Source organism: Prionailurus bengalensis, chromosome A3, assembly GCF_016509475.1.
Source record: "Prionailurus bengalensis isolate Pbe53 chromosome A3, Fcat_Pben_1.1_paternal_pri, whole genome shotgun sequence".
NCBI classification, from domain to species: Eukaryota; Metazoa; Chordata; class Mammalia; order Carnivora; family Felidae; genus Prionailurus; species Prionailurus bengalensis.
Window position 1 is genome coordinate 41,819,197 of NC_057354.1, and position 20,308 is coordinate 41,839,504.

Here is a 20,308-nt window from a genome sequence, read left to right on the forward strand (position 1 = left end):
TGACATCAGGAAATCACTTCCCTGGAAATCACAATACTATATCCGCTATAATAGAGTATTAATACTAATGGCCAGGGAGTGAAGCTGGTTGACAAAAGCCAGGGACATCAAGCTAAAAGCCCACGTGGCATTCTCACTGCACACTGCAGGATATAAATTGAGAGCGTGCCCTCCACTGCTTTAAATTTCCTGGGGCTGGAGCTTTGTCCGGCAATTTCATTTACATAACATACCTGCAATCATTTTCTTAAAACTCCAACCTATTTCTCCGAAGTAATAGCATTATGGTTTTTGATTGTTATTTCTTGCTGTTTTGCCAGAGGGAATTACCAGAGAGCAAAGGTAAATAGAACCCACAGTATAAGCAGATCATTTGAAAGGGAGGTTGTCCCAAACTGTTCAGGCAAGATGATGGAGAGAGGCTCCAGCCTCAGGTCTTGCTTTGTCGTTAGTATGGATCCTTGGCGTCTGCCAATATCAAGCTGGGCTCCTACAAGCCAGCCGACTGGGCTTCGGTTGCAGCCCCTCTGGAGGCGCTGTGGGTGCCTGGAATGCTGGAGAGGGGGTAGCGGTCCAGGCCCTCCAACCTGGGCTTCAGGTAAGATCTCAACCGACCAAGGGGTCTGGAGCTAAAGAAAATGCACAGGCCCCTGGTCTCCTCCGCCCTCTTGTAAGAGGATGCACTGAGGCCCAAAGATCAAAGAGCCTGCCGAGGCCAGCCAGGCAGGAACGGGGTGGGCCAGGGTATGAAAGCTGGGCAGGACAACAAAGCGGGTGATGTCTGCACACCAGGCAGACTACCTACTTTCTGGGAGTCTTGGCATCACGTCTGCTGGGCTACCAGAAAAACGTGTTCTTGACTTCATGCACTTATTCCTTCTGAGAACCTACCGTGTGGGAAGCATGATGACAGGGAATGGGTGGGAGAAGATAAATACTCTTTCTTTACCATGAAAATAGTGCCAGTTCCTAGTTTTATTTTTCATAACACCAAAAGTAACATGAGTAAATCATCACCACACGTGCTTGAATATACCGCTCGCTGTGTTCATGAATCACCTGGAGAATTTTGTTTGTTTAGCAGTTTCCTTTTGAATACAGAATCCTGGGGTCTCCTTCAAATACTGTGAATCAGGAAGGGAAGGAAAAGGGCTATTTTTCAGCTTCCCAACAGGGGTGGAAATCAGCACCTGCTCTGTGTGGTCTGTGACCGAAGGAATGATGCTGTATTGTAACTAGTGCTGGTCACAGAGAAGATGTTAGGCCCAGGGTGAGGGTGACAGGGGGAATAGGGGAGGGTAGGAAAAATTCTGAGGAGGGATGGTCGGGGGAGCGGGGGGCGAGAAGGGGAGGACAGAAGGAAGAAAGGAGGGAGGAAGGGAAGGGAAAGAGAAAAGGGAGGGGAGGGGACAGATACAGGGGAGGGGGCAAGCTGGAAGCAGTCGTATTTATCAAATATGACAATAATTGTATTCCATAAGTCAGTGGAGTCATAGACAAGGGCTCTGGTTTTGTTTGAGTGTTTTTTTCAATGGCAGACCAACGATTCTCAGATGAGGATCCTAAGGAGCAAGAAAATGTGTGTGTGGGGGTGCTTTTCTCAGCTTTGGTTGGACCACAAGCGTTGGCTGCTGTATCAGAGAACACACAGGCGAACAGAATCACTTTTTTAGAAAGACAGCGAGACGCACACCTTGAGAGGGCGGAAAACACACCACCTTTGGCACCGACGGTGTGCCGTGCTCTCCCTGTCCAGCCTCACCTCTCCCGGTCCTTCTCCAGGGCTTCCTGCTCAGCTTCCAGGCTGGCCCGGAGGCCGGACTGCTCGCTGCTGCTGCTGTTCAGCGTGGCCAGTCTCTGCCTCTGCTCCTCGATCTCCAGGCCCAGGGTGGAGCGCCTCTGCAGGGCCCAGTGCCTCCTCTCCAGCCTGGCCACGGCCCGCTCCAGTGCCTCGCGCTGCTGCTTCTCCCGCGACTCGAGGATCTCCTTTTCCTTCTTCCTCACTTTTTCTTCCTGACGGGCGATGTTGGCAGTGAACTCAAAGGTGGCTTGGAGCTTCTGCAGCTGGCTCGCGTTGGCCTGGTACTGAGCGAGCTGTTCCTCTTTTTCTTCCATTTCTTTTTCCACTTGATAAAGAGTGTTGTCTAAGCCGAGAGGACCTCTGTCAAGGATTTCAAACGCTCTCTGCTTTTCCTCCAACAGGGTTGGCAAATGATGCTGCAGGAGGTACTGGAGCTGGCGTTCCTTATACTGCAGCCTGTATTCCACGGGCTTTATCTTCTCGAGGATTTGAGCCGCCTGGGTGACGTGTGTGACACCCTCGGCATCTTTCTCCGACACTCTGAAGTCATCTTCGTTTGCAGACTTTAAACGCTCCACGAGTTCTTGTTCCTCTTCGACTTCTTTCCTCAGGAGGTCCTTCTGCTGAACCAGGTCCTTCTCCAAGTTGGCCAGCTTGACCAGCTGCCTTCTCTTGAACTCCAGGAAACACAGCTGAGCCCGTTCTGACTCCTCGCCGTCATCCTCCCCTTCGGCCCGGGCCTCCTTCACCCGCAGGAGGGCCTCCCGGATGCCCTCCAGGTCCCTCCTCTCCTCCTCCACCCGCTGCACCTCCCCTCGCTGGAGGAGCCGGCTCATCTCCCGCTTCTGGCGCAGCTGCTCCTCTAGGTGCACCACGAGCACGACCTGCTCCTTCTCCTGCTCCTCCAGCCTCTTCTTCTCCAACTCGAGCTTGGCATACTGCTCGTCCTTCTCCTTCTTGAGGCGGTCCAGCTCTCGAAATATCTGGATCTTCTCGGCCTTCTCGTTGTTGTTGAGCTCCTGGAGCCGCTGGAGCTCTTCTTTGACTCGGAGAAAGCTCTCCTCCTCCTGCTTCTTCTTCTGCAGCTCGATTTCCTGCTGCTCCCGCAGCCTTTCCTCTTCGAACTTTTCCTTCTCGGCAAGCAAATCCTTCAGCTTGCTCTCGATGTGGAAGCTGCGGCGTTTGAGGCTCTCCTCCTGCTTGCGGATCTGCAGCTGGACAATCTCCGTCTCCTTGCGCTGAGTCTCCACCTCCTGCTGCATCCGCTCCAGTTCTGCTTTATCTGACTTCTGCTTTTCTTCCATTTCTTCTATGAGTTTCCTGAAATGCCAAACGTTGACCCATCATCGTCTGCTCGCTACATACGAATGGTGCTCGAACTTTTCCCTACCTGAAATGTTCTGAACATGGACACGTGCCACAAAGTCAGGCCCTTCACTAAAATAAAAAGTGGGGGGAACTGCTTTTCTTTTCATTTCCGGCAGCACACTGCTTAGCTTTTTAACTCTGTAACTGTCCAACAGATCATTTGCCTAATCTCCTGAAGTCGCCTCTGATATCATTTCTTTGTAGAGTCTATAAGCATAATGTGTTATGCATGATATAATTTTAAAAGCCCCCTGAGCTCAAAGAGAAAGAACCGTGCCCAATTTAAATTTAAATGTGAATAATGTTATTCAGCCCAATGGCTAAAACTCAATAGAAATTCAGTTACAAAATGACATTAAATAAAAATGCTTATGCTGTCCTCAACTCATTGGGGTCAAATATCAAAGTCAAGATAATCGACAGTTCATTGTTGCAGCTCAAATAACCGCATGCTATTTAGCATTTAATCACTAGTTTAGGACAAATGGTAATCACCAAATGGCCCCAAATATTAGTTTATTAACACGTAACACTGAGAATAACAGGAGTCTCCATAGAAAACTGAGATGCATGATTTCAGGGGTTACATGTCATGCTTGGTCTATAGCATTCTAAACTCCAGGTTCCAGAAAATAAATATCCAATTTACAGATTTTCTCTGGCCTTTAGTTTCTACTCTAATATATAACCTTACTCTGTTTCTTGGCTCGTTAAACAGGATGAGGGTGGGGAGAAGGAGAAAATACTTAGTTTTATCAGATAATTATATTCAGAACATATAAAAAAAACTTCTCCCAATCAGCTAAAAAAATCACTCTCACACACACACACACACACACACACACACACACACACACACGAGAAAAGTGGGCCAAGAATTTAAAGGAGCAAATTATAGAAGGGAAATATAAATGGCCAAATAACATACGCAAAGATGTTTAAAAGGGGAGGAGATATAAGGAAGGGGAACTGTCATTCTTTTGGCTTTTTAAAACCTCAGGCGATAATCACTAAGGGGGATATGCTTTTAGATTAAACATAAGTATACATTTGGCGTATTAAATGTAACGAGTGTATGAAATTTGCCTACTGACTCCATTCCCACTTTCTCCCAAGTATTTGAAGATGTACTGTTTTCAAAACATTCAAACATGAGGTAAAACTAACCAGCTAGAGAAATGACCTACAGTCATTAAACACGTAAATACTTGACACAGAGCCAGAGCAAGGTAGTGAAACAGACCCGAAGAAATCCGTCTGGAGCAGTAATGCAAGAATCCACAGACTACAGTAGTGTTAAAACCCGTACTCCACATGGCTTACCTTTTACTTTCTAATTTTTCAAGTTCTTCGCGCTGTTGCCGCTCAAATTCAAGTCTAATAAAAATCAAATGAAAATGAGTCACTTTTCAGAAACAGCTTTTCTCTCTCATTCTCTGTATATAGTTGCATATTAGAAAGAGCATCCATTTTTTAAGCATTATTTTTAATTACAATGGATTAGCAATTTAAAATGTTTTCTTTGCTCTGTGACTATGATTAGAAATTAGACATTCTTCTGGGTGCTGGCATTCAGGCTTGAAAAGAACATATTTGACCTGAAGGAAAACAAACAAAGCACGAATGTATTGAAAAAGCAGGGTTAAAGGAAACTTCTAAATGATAAGCATGTCTACTCCATGCAGCTTAATCACTGATGAGTATATAAAATAGAGAATCTCTACCTTAGACAGATGGGTCCTTTTATAGGGAAAAGACTGCCAGAGAGGTGAGAGACAAAGAGAGAGAGCACAGACATCAATTAAGAAAAGAATTAACTGGGGGAAACATCAGGAAAAAAGCAGTAAGGTACTTAACAGCCAATAGCCATGCACACATTGAAGTCTCTTTTTATAAATATCATATTTCCCAAAAATTGCTTGAAGCAAAGACTCCAGGGAGTTAGATGTGTTATGTTTGCAATGTTCCCATCATGACAGCACTAATAATAACTGAGTACCAATAATAATTCTGACGGTAGTCAAACTCATATTTTTACTACTTTGTAGATGGTTATAGCGCAGGGAAGTCCACCAAGATCTTCCTATGACTAGTAGTTCTAGGATACAGAAATTACTTGGGGCTACGTAGATTGTAGACAGATTTACCACAGCATTACCAGAATAAAGGGGGCTAGTCACTGAGAATTTTAAAACAATTTGCTAATCTATTGATAACAAACGTTGATCCTCCTCAAATACAAGTCTTAATGACTACAAGATTTCACAGTGTGAAATCTTATGAAACAGTGTGAACTGTAGTTCTTAAACTTCTACATTTTTCTGCTGTGGTAAATGGCAGTTAGAGCTAAAAAGTTCAACTCTGGAAAAATTCATCACAAACTTTCCCATATGACATGCAAATCCAGGCTGGCAAAAGTAACCTTTACAATGAGCTAACAAACATTCCAAATAGATGTGTTACCTATTCATTTGAGCGGACATTGAGAGTAAGATGCCTGGTGTCTTTTATAAGCAGAACTAAGTGCTGTGCTAGGTCGTTTACCCACGTTAGCTTACTTTGTCTTCCCAGCAAACCCTAAAGTTAGCAAAGTCTCTCCATCTTACAGATAAGGAACCCAGAGCTCAGGTATGTGAAACAACGTGTCCAAGGTCATAATGGTGAGATGTGGAAGAGCCAGGATTTGAACCCATGACAGCCTACTCCCAAAACAGCCTCCCTCAATTCATGAGCAATGCTCCAATTTGTGATAGACAATAAAAGATTTAAACCTTCCCTGAAACTTGTCATTTAGGGTTGTACATATCCTCCCATCAAATGAAAATAATCTGTAGACTGTAGGCATTGCCATCCATGAGAAATCAATCACATAAATATATACGAAGGGTATTTGCAAGTCCCCAAGCTCAGCACATATGCCTTTATACTAAGTAGGGATAAGGTTTTATTAGGGGCGCCTGGGTGGCGCAGTCGGTTAAGCGTCCGACTTCAGCCAGGTCACGATCTCGCGGTCCGGGAGTTCGAGCCCCGCGTCGGGCTCTGGGCTGATGGCTCAGAGCCTGGAGCCTGTTTCCGATTCTGTGTCTCCCTCTCTCTCTGCCCCTCCCCCATTCATGCTCTGTCTCTCTCTGTCCCAAAAATAAATAAAAGTTGAAAAAAAAATTAAAAAAAAAAAAAAGTTAATATGTGACTGTTCTCTGTTATACAACAATAAACAGAACCTTGAAAATGTTTCCTAGTAGGTATTTTTTAGACTTCAGTACAGTTTAGCTTTCCTAGAAATATTTACATGGTCAAAAAGAATCATTAGATTAAACACTTTCAAAACCAGAGAATTCCCCTAATGGAACTGCCTTTAATCTCTAGTTTTACTTTCTATGAACAGCCCAGTGTAACCAACAGTAGACACTGCTCTGACAATGTCACAGGCATGTGGTCCGAAACCAAATGCTCCCCTGAGAGTTGGGAGACCTGGGTTTGAACGAAATCCTCTCACCTGAGGACTGTGTACCAGGGGCAGGTGCTGGGCTAGGCTCTTAGCTGGCAATACCCTTCCTCTGTTCTCCCAACCCTGCCAGGGTGACATGCTTCTCATCCCCATTTTACAGAACAAAAAACTGAGGCTGAGAAAAGTTAAGTAGCAGAGGGAGAACTTGAATCCAAGTTTGATACACTAAAACCTGGGCTACTGACCACTGCAATTGTTGCTACTGAGCTGTGTCATCTCAAGAGGTCATAAAATGTGAGTTTTAATATCTTCATCTCTAACATGATGCTCTGAGCACCTACTTTTTTTTTTTTTTAAATTGAGCATGGTGCCAGGCACAGGGTGGGGGCACATGAGACATAACAGCCTGTATCAGTGATGTGGTCCCTGCCTCCACAAGACTCCCAGTCTGTGACAGTCAAATAAACACAAGTGAACACCCAACAGGTTGCAAGCCAGGAAGGACACAGTGTTATAACATACAAGAGCAGGGTACTGATCCCAGAATTTGGTAGTACCTAGAATCAAGGCAAGCTTTCTGAGGAAACTTATACCGAAGCTGTGCCATTCTTCCTCATTCATGATATAGAAATTCAAGAGAAGGTCAATAAAACCACATCTTGGCTTGCTGTGGGGGAAGCGGCAAGACCCAAAGCCTAATAGGACAACAAGAAGGCAGATGGTGAAGGGCCTTGGAAAGTAAATATTAAGGACTCTGAACTTGATCCTAAAGATGGTGGCAGAAAAGTCCCATGTGATAAGAAAGAAAGAGTTGGGGCGCTGGGATGGCTTAGTCAGTTAAGCATCAGACTTCAGCTCAGGTCATGACCTTGTGGTTTGTGAGTTAGAGCCCCACACTGGGCTCTGTGCTGAGAGCTCAGAGCCTGGAGCCTGCTTCAGATTCTGTGTGTCTCCCTCTCTCTCTGCCCCTCTTCTACTCATTCTCTCTCTCTCTCTCTCTCTCTCTCTCTCTCAAAAATAAACATTAAAGAAAGGAAGAGTCAAAGATGCCCCTCAGGTTTCTGACTGGATTACACAGGAGGTGGGAAAGCAAGAGCTAAAAGGTCTCCAGGTGTGAACACATGAGTCATTTAATAATATGTATTGGGATCCACTGAGATGGAGAAGAGCACTGGGGACAAACCAGTGGGGGAGGCAGAAGTCGTAATGGCAGCCACACTAGTGCTAGTACTCATGGTGGCCAAGATGAGGGCAGCAGCCACCGTCCCCTGAAGATTCACTCTACGCCCGGTTCTGAGGACTTCGCATTTAACTCTCGCAATGGCCCTGTGAGGTAGGTGCCGTCATTATCCCATTTGACATGTGAGGGACGGTCATATCACTAGTAAAAGGCAGAATCAATCCTGACGCCAGAGCTCACAATTTTCACCTCTTCTCCGTCCTGCCTTCGAGAAGGTAAGCCCAATTTCATACATTTGTGGAAGCTAATGACTCCAGAAAGTTCTACTAAATGAGATGTCCAGCAGGCAGGGAGATACATACAAAGGTCTAGCTCTCGGGCCATTGTCAAGGACGGAGATACAGACTTGGGATTCACCAGCATCTAGACTGCAACTGAAACCACAAAAGCGGATGAGGTTACCCGGGATGTATGTATTGAATGAGAATAAAGGAGCTTAGTGACAAATCTGGAAGACCACGGATACCACAGTGACTGGCAGAGAACGAGGCTAAGGAGCAGTTAAAGACACAGAGAGAAGGTTAGGAAAGAGTGGGCACAGGAAAGCAAAGGGAAGGGAGAAAAGTAGTATGAAATGCTCCAGTAAAGTCAAGTAAGATAGGGCCCAAGGAGAACTCACTGAACTTAGCAACATGGAGGTCACTGGCAAACTTGGAGTGAGCTTTTCTGGGTTTGGGGCCAGACTGCAGTGGACTGGGACTGAATGGGAGGAGAGCAGAGGCTGAACAATAGAGAGTGTTCTCAGTAATGTTAGTTATGAAGGGGAAGTGGTAGTTTTAGGAGAATGGGTCCTCATTTTAAAAGCTGGAAGAGACTTGTGCATATTTAAACCCTGGTATAAACAAGCCAGAAGAGACAGAATGTAAACAAATTGGGGATAGAGGCCCCTAAGCTGGAATTGGAAGGAAAGGACAGAACGATGGCTAAGAACATGGGCTTTGGAATTAGTCTACCCCAGATCAAATCCTGGCTCCTATAAGACCACAGGACAATTTCTCTCTAAGCCTTAATTTCCTCATCTGGAACTACACTCGAGAATAAGCTTAGTCCTTGCTGAGTGGAGGATCCGATGGAAGTATATAATGAGCACTTAGCAGTTAACAAATATTAGCTATGAATCCTACAGCATCCATAGTACAGGTAGGAGAAGACAAAGAGCAATTCAGCCATTGAGACAGGAAGGATGGAGGAAAAGACAAAAGCAAAGCAGACATGGGCTTTGGTGGTGATGTTTCTTAGGACTTCTGTATTCTCTGTGAGGTCAGAAGCAAGGCCTCTGCTAAGAATAAGGAGGAAGGTGGCGGGGTTAGAGACATAAAGAACATGAAGATTACTAGTAATACCTGAAAAGGCCAATGGACAAGAGAACTGATAAGGACAACAAACTAAAAGGGGGTGGGTGGGTGGGCATCACTCAAGCATAGGGATCATTAATTTACAGAGGTGCCCATCTCTGTGTTGACATGGCTTTCTCTCATAGCATTGGGCTGAGATATCAGATACAGGCTCAGGGCAGGGAGAAAATTCAATGGAACCAGGTGGGTCTCCAACAAGTGAAAGAACCAAAGGACCATCTGAGGACTTGGGAAGAGGACAGCTCAAGTGTTGGGGATGAAAACTTGACTGGACAGAGAAGTAAGTGGAGATGCAGCAAGTCTTCTTACAGGTGAAATGAAGAAATCTAAGAAGTCTCCAGGCTGAAGAAGTAAATATGCTTACTTAACCATAAGTATGCATATGGAATCACCCAAGATAACAGCAGGACTGAAAAAGATGGTGAAGCTTAGAAAGTAAGTTTAGATGACAACAGTAAGGAGGGGCAAAGGCTGGGAGAGGCAGGTGCCATAAGTGAACACATCAGAGCTCTGTGGGGCAGGGGAAGGGTGGTCTGAGGGCAGCTTCAGGGGAACCGGAGTCTCTGGGCTGATGAGAACCCTGGCTCCTCCTTGGTAGAAGTTCTCATTTCAGATTGTGATAAGGAAAGGAAAAGAACTTGGACGAATGGAAGCTGTCAACTTTAGATGTAATGAGGCTGTCTGACCCCTCCTGAAGAGAGGCATCTAATGATATGTAATGTTCTGAGTTAAGAAGTCAGGGAAAGATTCCCATTTGAATTCATAAGGAAGAAGTATGGATTCATTCCTGTGGTCTCTTTCTAAAATGGGAAAAAAAGTTTGACTGCTTTCTACTAAAAGCAATGCCCTTGATAACAAATGACCCTTCTTTCCTAAAATATAAGAGTTAAAAAAAAACAAAAACAAAACATAAAGATGCTCAGTCTTAACTTAAAACCAAGTCCCAACCATTCTGAGAGTCATAATTACAAAGTCAAGAACTATATTTCAAAATACGAGGTGAATTAGCTATTGCTGGTACTGTATGACTTCCATTAAATATTACATATTTACTAATCATACTTTAAAATGCACCTCTTTCCTTAATCAATGATAATTATTTCAAATAGCAAACCTCAAGAGATTGTGAAAGATAAACGTGAATGTGTTAATATCAGGGAAAGAATATCAACTATAATTGTATTTTAATGTGGCTTCATTTTAAATAATTGTAATTCACTATCTTATTTTACTGGAATTATCTTGGCCCCAAATGCTAATTTCCTAAATGTTACAATTAAAAGGAAAACCACAAAAGGATGTAATTTTTGCAGCTGTTTTTAGCATTTTAAAATGACATTTGGAAGTACACATACTGCGTTAGGTCCAACAAAAAAAGCAGCATACAATCTATTTTTATGAGAAAGGCTTTTTTTTTTTTTTGCATTAAAAAGACATCTAGCATTTTTAGGTATAATTGCACATCTTGCAATTTATATTCCTGTTATCATCGGCAGTGAAAAAGCAAGGGGGTGGGAATTTCTCAGTTCACACCATGACATTGAAAGTGAGACTGTGATTATCAAAAAAAAGAAAGAAAAAGAAAAATTTAAATGAACTGAAGGCATAAATATCCGAGTCCTTATGTTATGCCAGGGGTGATTAGTTTTGTGTCTTTGATGTCGTTTCACTTTCAAAAAGGAGGCAAACAGCTACTCAAGTGCAGCCAACACTTGTACTGGCAGCTGTGGTGGGGGGCAGATGTGGAGGGTAACTGAGGCTGAGCCCCAGGCCCCAGCATGACTAGAAGGGAGTGACCTGACAATGGAGGTGAGCTGAAGGCAAGGTAGTCCCCCATATGGACATTCTCCATAAGTACGTGAACAGGTGAGGGGAAAGAAAATTCTTAGGCCATGGGTAAGCCAGAATTTTCCCCACGTGATTTTTAGGTTCTCATAGGTTTGACCCCATGGGTGTGCCACCTGTGAGGACACACAGGGTCCTGCATTCACTGTCTACTGCCGTCATCTTGAGACTCTTCCTATTTGAATGAGAAGCCCCATGTTTACACTATGCACTGAACCCTGCAAATTATGTAGCTGGGTTCTGATCAAGCATACATCATTTCTTAAAGAACTCCTGGCCCGTTGCCTGGGATGTATGGTGGTAGTCTGCAGTCCAGATTCTGGTAAGGGCCAGGTGGAAAGCAGCTAGAAAAGACCAGAACTCCATGCAAGATGGCTCACTTGTCCCTGATCCTTCACAAGGGATTAGGTTTCAACAACAGTTCTGGTAACAGTGAGACCAGAATGGCTGACCTTCTTACCACCCTACCACTCTCAGGAACTTCCAGCCAGTTTCAAACCACCTCACTACAAAGGAACAAACTCCCAAAGAGATAGGGGTGGATCTTAAAGACTGAAGAGGAAGTTTGGATTCGGGTGCTGGAGTTGATGCAGGTTTTATCCAATAATCTTCCTGAGCAGAAACCAGAGACTACCCCAAGGAAGGTACAGGGAAATGCATGAAATAACCTGGCCATTCATCCAAACCCCGTCTCTTCATGGAAAGGCTCTGAGGTCTTTCCTATGTGCATCATTAGAGACTTTTATAAGGAAGCTAAAAGTAGGGGTGCCTGGGTGGCTCAGTCAGTCGAGTGTCCGACTTCAGTTCAGGTCATGATCTCACGGTTTCTGGGTTCCAGCCCACATCAGGCCCACATTGGGTTCTCTGCTGTCAGCATACAGCCCACTTCAAATCCTCTGTTCCCTTCTCTCTGCTCCTCCTCCACTCACAGGCACAGGTGCTCCAGCACACGCTCTCACTCTCTCTCAAAAATAAACAAATAAATAAAAAGAAAGCTAAGAATCGTTGCTTTGTAGAGACAGTAGAATTGCTATGCCACTCCTCCCCATTTCCCTTTTTTCCTCCCAAATCATTGTATAGCCTGTAATACAGTGACTTACATACAACTGCAATTCAAGGTGTATATATCAAAATGAGGGTCTCACAATGCAATTTAATCTAGGAGGTTGTGAAATTAAACCCCTTTTAGTTAGAAGTCAGAGTTTATAACACAAATATCCCTAGTACTCTGGGAATGGTTTTCTAATAAACTTTCAAATCCCTAGTCTAGAAAGTACTCAGAAAAGACTTTCAGGAGCCAGTCTTAAGCCTTTTGTATTGCAAATGGAAAGTGCCCAAAGAAACAAAGATTGTTTTTGAAAAAAAAAAAAAAAGTAAAATTCGATACTAAAAGCATTTTAAGTGAGTTTTCTCCCCAGCCTATTTCTCATAACAGTGGTAAAACTCGCTCCAATAAACTCAGCCAGAACCAGATGTTAAACCCTGGAGACCTACCTGATCGAGCTGCAAGATCACATGTGGTTACGACTACATGGAGACTCAAGAGATTGTTCATTCAACTTGGCACACACCCTACACTCTGCTCCCCCCACTATTTTATAGGCCAAGAGACTGAGGCCCAGAGAGTAGTAGAGGGAGGTCCAAGGTGACCTCTTCTTTAGAGGAGCCAAGAGTAAAGCTCACCTCCTCCTACGCCTCCTCCATTCTCACTTTGACACTGCAATTCCACCTTACCTCCTCAATTGAACTAGGGTAACTTTTACCCCAGAAACAGCCTCCCAGAAGTTGACAATGGTTTATCATTCCAAAATGCACCTCTCCCTGTTGGACCCAGAATAGTGTACCTCAGGTGATTTTCCTGCCACCTGATTCAGCCATGAATGCCACATCACCAATAAATGTGAATCAACACCTAACATGTACAAGGGCAATACTGAATAGATAAAGTGCCTTTGCATCTTAAGAGTAGATTATAAGTGAAATAAAATGTGCATGCATATCAATCACAGCACATGATGAACCCGAGAAAGTTCCATTTTTAACAGGAGATGGGTTGGAGGGAGAGCATTTATAGCTGCAGGGACGAGAGGATGCCTAGCAGAGGAACTGCTGTCAAGTTGGGCCTTGACAGATGGACAGAATAACAACGGGCGTAGTGTGGTGAGTGGGGAGAAATCTAGTTGAAGAAAAACAGGAGAAGAAAGACAAAAGATGCAAGCAAAGGAAGCAGTAAAGGGCACACCTGGCTATTGCTCAGAACAAATAAAGGAGTGATGAGAAGAAATAGAACCCAAAAGGTAGACCGTGGACAGAATGTCAAAAGTTAAGCTGACACTCTGGGGAGCACCTCCGTGGGCAACCTTTCCTCCCACCCCTGTGTAGTCCTCTACCCAAGACACTGGGTACAAAAAAACAGGAACCAGTAGTTCACACAGCCAATAATTCATCTGTTCAATATGGCGTCCATGTGCCAGGGCACTGGCACTATGGGTTCAGCAAAGGGAACTAAGTCCCTGCCATTATAAACCCTCCATTCTAGTGAGTAGGACAGCTAACTAACAATGAGTATGTTATGCGATAAGGGTTATGAAAAAAAAAATGAAGACCAGAGAGAGGGTACAAAGAGAAGGTGACATTTAGGAGAGAGCTAAGTGGAAGAAGTAACCATGAGGATGTATCTGGTGCCAACACGAGTGGGAAGCCAGGCCAATGACCAGGAGACAACGTGTGTGGCATGCTGGGAGCACAGCAAGACCAGCATGGCAAGAGCATATGGAACCGGGAGATAGTGACGGTATGAGAGCAACTATGGCCCAAGAGGGAACCAGAGCCAAAACCACCAAAACCACACAGAGCCTTACAGGTCAGAGGGCAGACAGAGCCCTGTCCACCAAGGTTCCTTAAGGAAAGAGACCCGCCTTAATTGACTGTATCCTGAGGGCCTTCTGTGAGGCAAATAGTAGGCATTCAACCAATGGCTGCTATGAGTAGTGCTTTGAAGTCAGGTACAAGAGGCTCAGAGCCAGAACCCAATGACATAGCCATAGAATCCCTGGACGAGGACTACTGACGGTGTCAGCCAATGCAGAGCTCCCTATGCCATAAGAAGTAACAACTTTTGGTGCTTCCCACCCTTCTCAAGATGAAAGTTCACTAACTGTAGCAAATGTACAAAATACAAGTAAGTAAAACACTTACTGATACAATCCCCATGATCCATCCCGGCCTACAGCCTTAAGCCTCCACAGCCACACATAATACACACAAGAGGAGAGCCAACAACAGAGTTCATTTTGTAACCTTTTCCTCTTAATGAATACTTCCGACAAGTCCCCAGATCATTAACGATTACTGTCTAACATAGTTTTATATCAGCAATTCGATAATACAGATGCACCATGATTAATGTAAGCAATTACATGCTGGAGAGGTACATGATAGTGGACACAGAAAACGGTGTGGTGCCATCTATACCGGGTCGTCCAGGAAGGGGTTTGTTTCAGAAAAGCTGTGCCTGTTTCTGAGCAGAGGGAAGAGAGAGAGCACAGAGGGAAGTTTGAAGATGTGAGAAAGACTTAAAATGCACCACAGCTCCTCTCCCTTCACTGAAGTGAAGGGCTTTAGTGTTACAGATCTGCGTTACACATTTGTACTTCTTTGATATCACCCACTGAAAGACAAAATGCTACCACACTGAACAAGCAATGCTTGCACTGCGTGCCTCTGTCTCGGGCTGGGGGTGAGCAGTAGTCCTGGGAACACCTGCCGTACCTCCACCGGCCTGTGTGCCCACTCCCTGCTCTCTACTGTCATGCCTTTTATGGTCTGGGTCATCAACCATTCCTTTCCTTATTTCTCTCTCTGACACCTCTCTTCATTCCTCCCCTTGTTGCTTTAATGTAAGCAGTAGCTGCCATCAAATACAGAATTCAAGGGAGTGTGGATGTAGCTGACAAAAGAAAAAAAAAGTGGGAAAGATTTACATAAGTGGATTAATTGCAACAATTTATGGGGGGGGAGGGGTTCCAAAAGTCCTCTACGATTAAGCAAGAATTACAATTATGATATAAACAGAATGAAGACTTGTCTTCAATGGCATGAGGAAAAGTTCACAATAAAATGTTAAAAGAAAAAGCAGGATATAGAACTGTATATCTAGTTTGATCTCAATTTGTTTTTTTAAGTAATCATTATAATGCATAATTATAATATCTGATGTACAATTAAAACACATATACTATAAATCTAAGTAAATATTACAAACATAAACCAATCATTATTTTTTGGTGGGAGGATTGTGAATGCTTGTGATTACCTTATTCATTTCTGAATGTTTTCCTTTTTTGTAACAAGCATTTCCATTTATAATGAGACAAACTACCTGTTTCAATTTTTTTTCTTAATCTACCATGATTATAGCAACCATTTTACTTCCTTTTTGCTTCTATGAATCTCTGGTTCATTTCCATTTTATCCAACGACAATGATGACTAACCTGACTAGATCATAAGGTCACTGATGTGGGCGCAGCTTCTCAAGGTTAGAATTATGGTCTGTGATAGAAGAAGGGGATGAAACTGCCTTGTCAGGGCACAACAATTCACACACACATTCTATCAACAATTATTTCTCAAACACCTACTTGGAGCAGGGACACAGTATCAAGAAAATCAGACCCTTTCACTTACCACTAAATACATAGACCAAGAGTAGACAGTTGACCAAGAGACACAATTACCAACTATTTCAAATGCTACCAAGGAAAGACAGAGGATGCTTTCAGTGAATAGCTAAGGAGATGAAATTCAAATGGGAGGTTGGCAGGGCCTTTTTGAAGAAGCAACATTTAAATTGGGATCTTAGATAAGAGACTCTTGGATACCGAGAACAAACTGAGGGTTGACGGGGTGGGGGAGAGGGGAAAGTGGGTGATGGGCGGGGAGGAGGGCACTTGCTGGGATGAACACTGGGTGTTGTATAGAAACCAATTTGACAATAAGTTATATTTTAAAATAATAATAAAAAAATTAAAAATAAATAAAAAATAAAATAAATTGGGATCTTAGAGACTATGTAGGATTCGGCCACACGGGGAACTGGTGGACACATGGATGAGTGCTCCAGAAGGAAACAGCATGTGCAAAAAGACCCAGAAGCAAGAATGGATACGTACAACTGGAACTCTTGACTGAACCAGCAAGAATCTCTCATCAAATGAGTTAACAAATTATGGAGAGCTCGTGGCATGTATTCAAGTGAATACAACATGGATCTTCAAAGGCAAATCATGCTGCCATGTAGGACTAAGGAAATCTGCTATCTTCCATCCTTGCCCACAACTACCATTCACCATTTCACCAGGAAAAGTCTCATTTCCCCAGCTGACCTTTACAGTTCAGCTTTCAACTGTGCAATTATCAAATGAAGGAAGAGGAAATGCAGCCTGCTACTCAGACAATGCAAATCTAAGGTAACTGAATAAAGACAGATTGTTCTTTGAATTTACAGCTCATCTTTCTGCCTACTTTGAAAACAGAAAACACAGGAAGCTCATCGCTTAAAGTGGTTCACAGTGGAATACCATTCAAGGACAAAAAAACAAAACAAAAAAACCCCAAAAGTCAGTAATTAACACTAATCTCCATTAGTGGAAGGAAGAAGCCCACTTTCATCACATGGTCCCCAAGACTGTATCTTAACAAGCTATTTAAGGCACTCTAGAGCAACTGTAAAGTTAGTAAATGGTCCATAAAAGAGCAAGACAAATGAGACCAAAAACTGGAGAAGAAATCAGCCTTGCAGCGAAGCAAACTTTTGAGAAATGGCAAGGCCTGATAAAATAAACCAGCAGAGACAAACACAGTAAATAAACATCAACTAAAATGCAGGCTAACTACCAAACCAGCAGCAACATAAATATTGCCAACTACATGCATAAAACTTCCATGCTCAAGGTCAGCAAGAAAAAAAAAAAGATAAAAGAATTGAGAATTGATAAAGTACTGGAAAGTAGAGAGAAGAGAGAAAGGTGGAGCTAGCAGGGCACTGTATTCACAGGCGATGTGACCTTCTCTCTCAGGAGATATAGTGGAGACCCTGGTCTCACCTGAAGATGCAAATCTCATCAAGAGTATATCCAGCCATTACCAGATTCTGTTTCGGAAGCCCCTTCCACACTGGTATGAATTAAGGGGGGAAAGTGAATTCACTTTGCTCACATTGATCAGATGTCTGTTAAGTTTCAGGTACGATGCTGGGCACTGAGTGAACAACACATTAGATTCTGTGACTGTTTTCTGGAAGCTTACAGTGATCCACAGTGAGGCTAAGGCTCAGTACAACAGGATGTAACCATATTATTGAGGTCTCCATACTTTCTCTCTAATGTGATGTATTTATTTTTTCAGCTGAAGGCAGGAAATGGGGAGGGAGGATATATGGAAGAAATAGGAAAGGGGCTGCAGATGGGAAAGAAAATGAAACTACAACTGACCCTTGAACAATGCAGTCAAAAATCACACAGTTGAAAGTCCACATATAACTTTTCACTCCCCCAAAACTTAACTAATAGTCTACTGTTGACCAGAGGTCTTATTGGTATCATAAATTCAACTAACACATATTTTGAATCTTATATGTGTTATGTACAGTATTCTTATAATAAGCTAGAGAAAATATTAAGATCATAAGGAAGAAGAAATACATTCACAGTAGTGTACTGTATTTATTGAAAAAATTTACATGGGGAACCTGGGTGGTTCAGTTGGTTAAGCATCCAACTTCAGCTCAGGTCATGATCTCACAGCTCATGAGTTGGAGCCCTGCGTCGGGCTCTGTGCTGATGGCTCGGAGCCTGGAGCCTGCTTCAGATGTTGTGTCTCCCTCTCTCTCTGCCCCTCCCCCATTCACATTCTCTCTCTTTATCTCTCGTAAATAAATAAAAATTAAAATAAATTTTTTAAGAGGAAAAAAATAAAAAATCTGCATACAAATGGATGTGTACTGTTTGAAGAACAACCCATATTGTTTAAGGATCAACTGTACTTTTTTTCCATACGATTGTTGTCAGCCAGTGAGACGTCCTCACTGCCATCTTGGTGCCTCCGGCTTTTTGATACAAATCCCAGAATTCTTCATTCAGAATCTACTTCCTTCCAGCTTTACGTTCTAATTTGTCATCCCTACTTTTGACTTGAAAGGGCCAGGAAGGCTGGAGCTAAGTACATATAGCATTCTAGTACAGCATGAAGCTCCACACAGGACAAACTAGGTCCTTGATGAATCCTTGGTGATGATTAGGATGCCCAGGACATGCTTCCAGAGAGAGCCACCGTTAGCAGGATTCCCCAGAATCTAGTTCCTATGAAGACAGCTTACAGCTACACTCAAGAAGGTGTATTCATATTGGTATTCTATACTTCAAGAGGATCTCTTTCTAGTTTGTATGCAATCGGAAACTCTCCTACAGTACTGGTAGAAAATGGTGGTGATGTGTGCAACCATTCTATAGAGCAATTTGTCAACACTTATCAAGGGCCTTAAAACTATTTACATTTCCAGGGGCACCCGGGTGGCTCAGCCAGTTGAGCGTCCAACTCTTGAATTCAGCTCAGGTCATGATCCCAGAGTCATGGGATCGAGCCACATGTCAGGCTCTGTGCAAAGCATGGAACCTGCCTGAGATTCTCTCTCTCTCCCTCTGCCCTTCTCCCCAACACTCTCTCCCTCTTTCTCTAAAATAAAAAATAAACAATAAAAAATGAAATGAAATGAAACGAAATGAAATAAAAGAAACCAATAAACAAACAAACAAAAAAAACTATTTACATTTCTGGCCTACTAATTCCATCTCTACTTTTTTTCCCCCTGTGGAAGTAATCATGGAGAAACAAAAAGATTTACCTGCTACATATATGTTCACCCCAATTGTTTGTGATAACTTAACACTAGACAAAATGCCTACCAACAGACAAGAAGTAAGGCACAGAATACCCAACGAATGCAATATCACGTGGTCATTAAAATAATGTAGGAAAATATTTATGAAAAGAAAAGGTGAATAAGTGCAAAAACTCTTCATGAACCCGTCCTGGTTAAAGAACACATATAAATAATATATAAGTGTGTGTGTATAAAAGAGTATCCACATACATACACAAAAACAGAAATGGCTACACAGTGGAACAGCCAGGGGTAGAGACGAATATGCAGCGGCATGTTGACTATGCAGTAAGTTCTTTTTTGCTTGTTTATAATTTCTAAGTTTTCCATAATGAACATGTTAAAACGTTAGACTGAAAATAATTTTCACTTGTCTGTCTTCATTCCTTGATTGCTGATGACTTCAGATCATCCCCACTTAGGAGCCTTCCCAGCTACCGAGGTCTGCAGCGGCCCTGATGCCAGCCAAACCCCAGCTCGCAATGCCACACTCCATGAAGCTCCTTGGATGGCTTACCAAATACATGTCTGATTTTTGATTTGGATATTTTTTTGGTCCGAATGGATTTGAAAGCCAGATGTTTCTCGTCTTCAGAATTCAATTATTCAAATATACCCATGTAAATCAACTCACCACTGGTTATTGCTTAAAGGATGCTAATGCACAAGTGAAAATCTCTTTATTTTCGAGACTGAAATGAATTTGGAATGTATATAATTTTGCTTAGAGCACTTTTGAGAAGCTGTGAAAGCTTCCACGTCCTGCCAAATTAGCTGTCTGTTTGCAGTCTCAGAGCAAGACAGAGGATGCCTAAGCAGTGGGCTTGGTTTCTTCATAAAGACTGTGCCGATTACGGAGGAATCTTTCCCCCGCAGCGAAATTACTTCCTGGCAAAGACCCTCGCTGGGCACTACTCCAAAGTGGAACTAACTCCCAAAGGAAGTCACCGGGCTGCTTTGCCTCATCCAAAATTTCTCTGGCACCAAGTGCCACGCATGTGTGTATACAAATCTTAGTTTCCAGGGAGCTTGAGATGTAGGCCAGGAGTAAGTTCCAAAACTCTGCTAGAAATGATATACCCAACTTTATGTGCCCAATTTGACTGATTAAACGTTCTTGGGGAGTAAAGACTTCACTTTCAAAAACTCCAAATCTTACCATGATTTAGAGCATGAGGTTTTTTTTAGACATGGGTGATGTGGAGAATCAGTAGGTTACCTGCTGAACAAAGGAAAAAGAACCGGTTGCTTTGTTGCTTTAGAGAGATAAGTTGGATCTCAACTGCATACAATAATTCGTAAACTGGACA

The 20,308-nt window shown here is 43.1% G+C and overlaps 1 protein-coding gene across 7 annotated transcripts in view; it reads right to left on the bottom strand.

Annotated features, from left to right (window-relative positions):
• Positions 1-20,308, bottom strand: part of KIF16B (kinesin family member 16B) — a 289,278-nt gene that overhangs the window by 98,240 nt on the left and 170,730 nt on the right. For 3 of the 7 annotated variants that reach the window (XM_043602923.1, XM_043602922.1, XM_043602918.1), the window contains exons 18-20: positions 4,894-4,926; positions 4,493-4,546; positions 1,763-3,121 (exon numbers count right to left, since the gene is read on the bottom strand). In XM_043602923.1, the coding sequence (XP_043458858.1) occupies positions 1,763-3,121; positions 4,493-4,546; positions 4,894-4,926 (1,446 nt within the window). The remainder of the gene's footprint in view (positions 1-1,762; positions 3,122-4,492; positions 4,547-4,893; positions 4,927-20,308) is intronic. The other 4 variants (XM_043602924.1, XM_043602919.1, XM_043602920.1 and 1 more) reach the window with 3 other exon arrangements.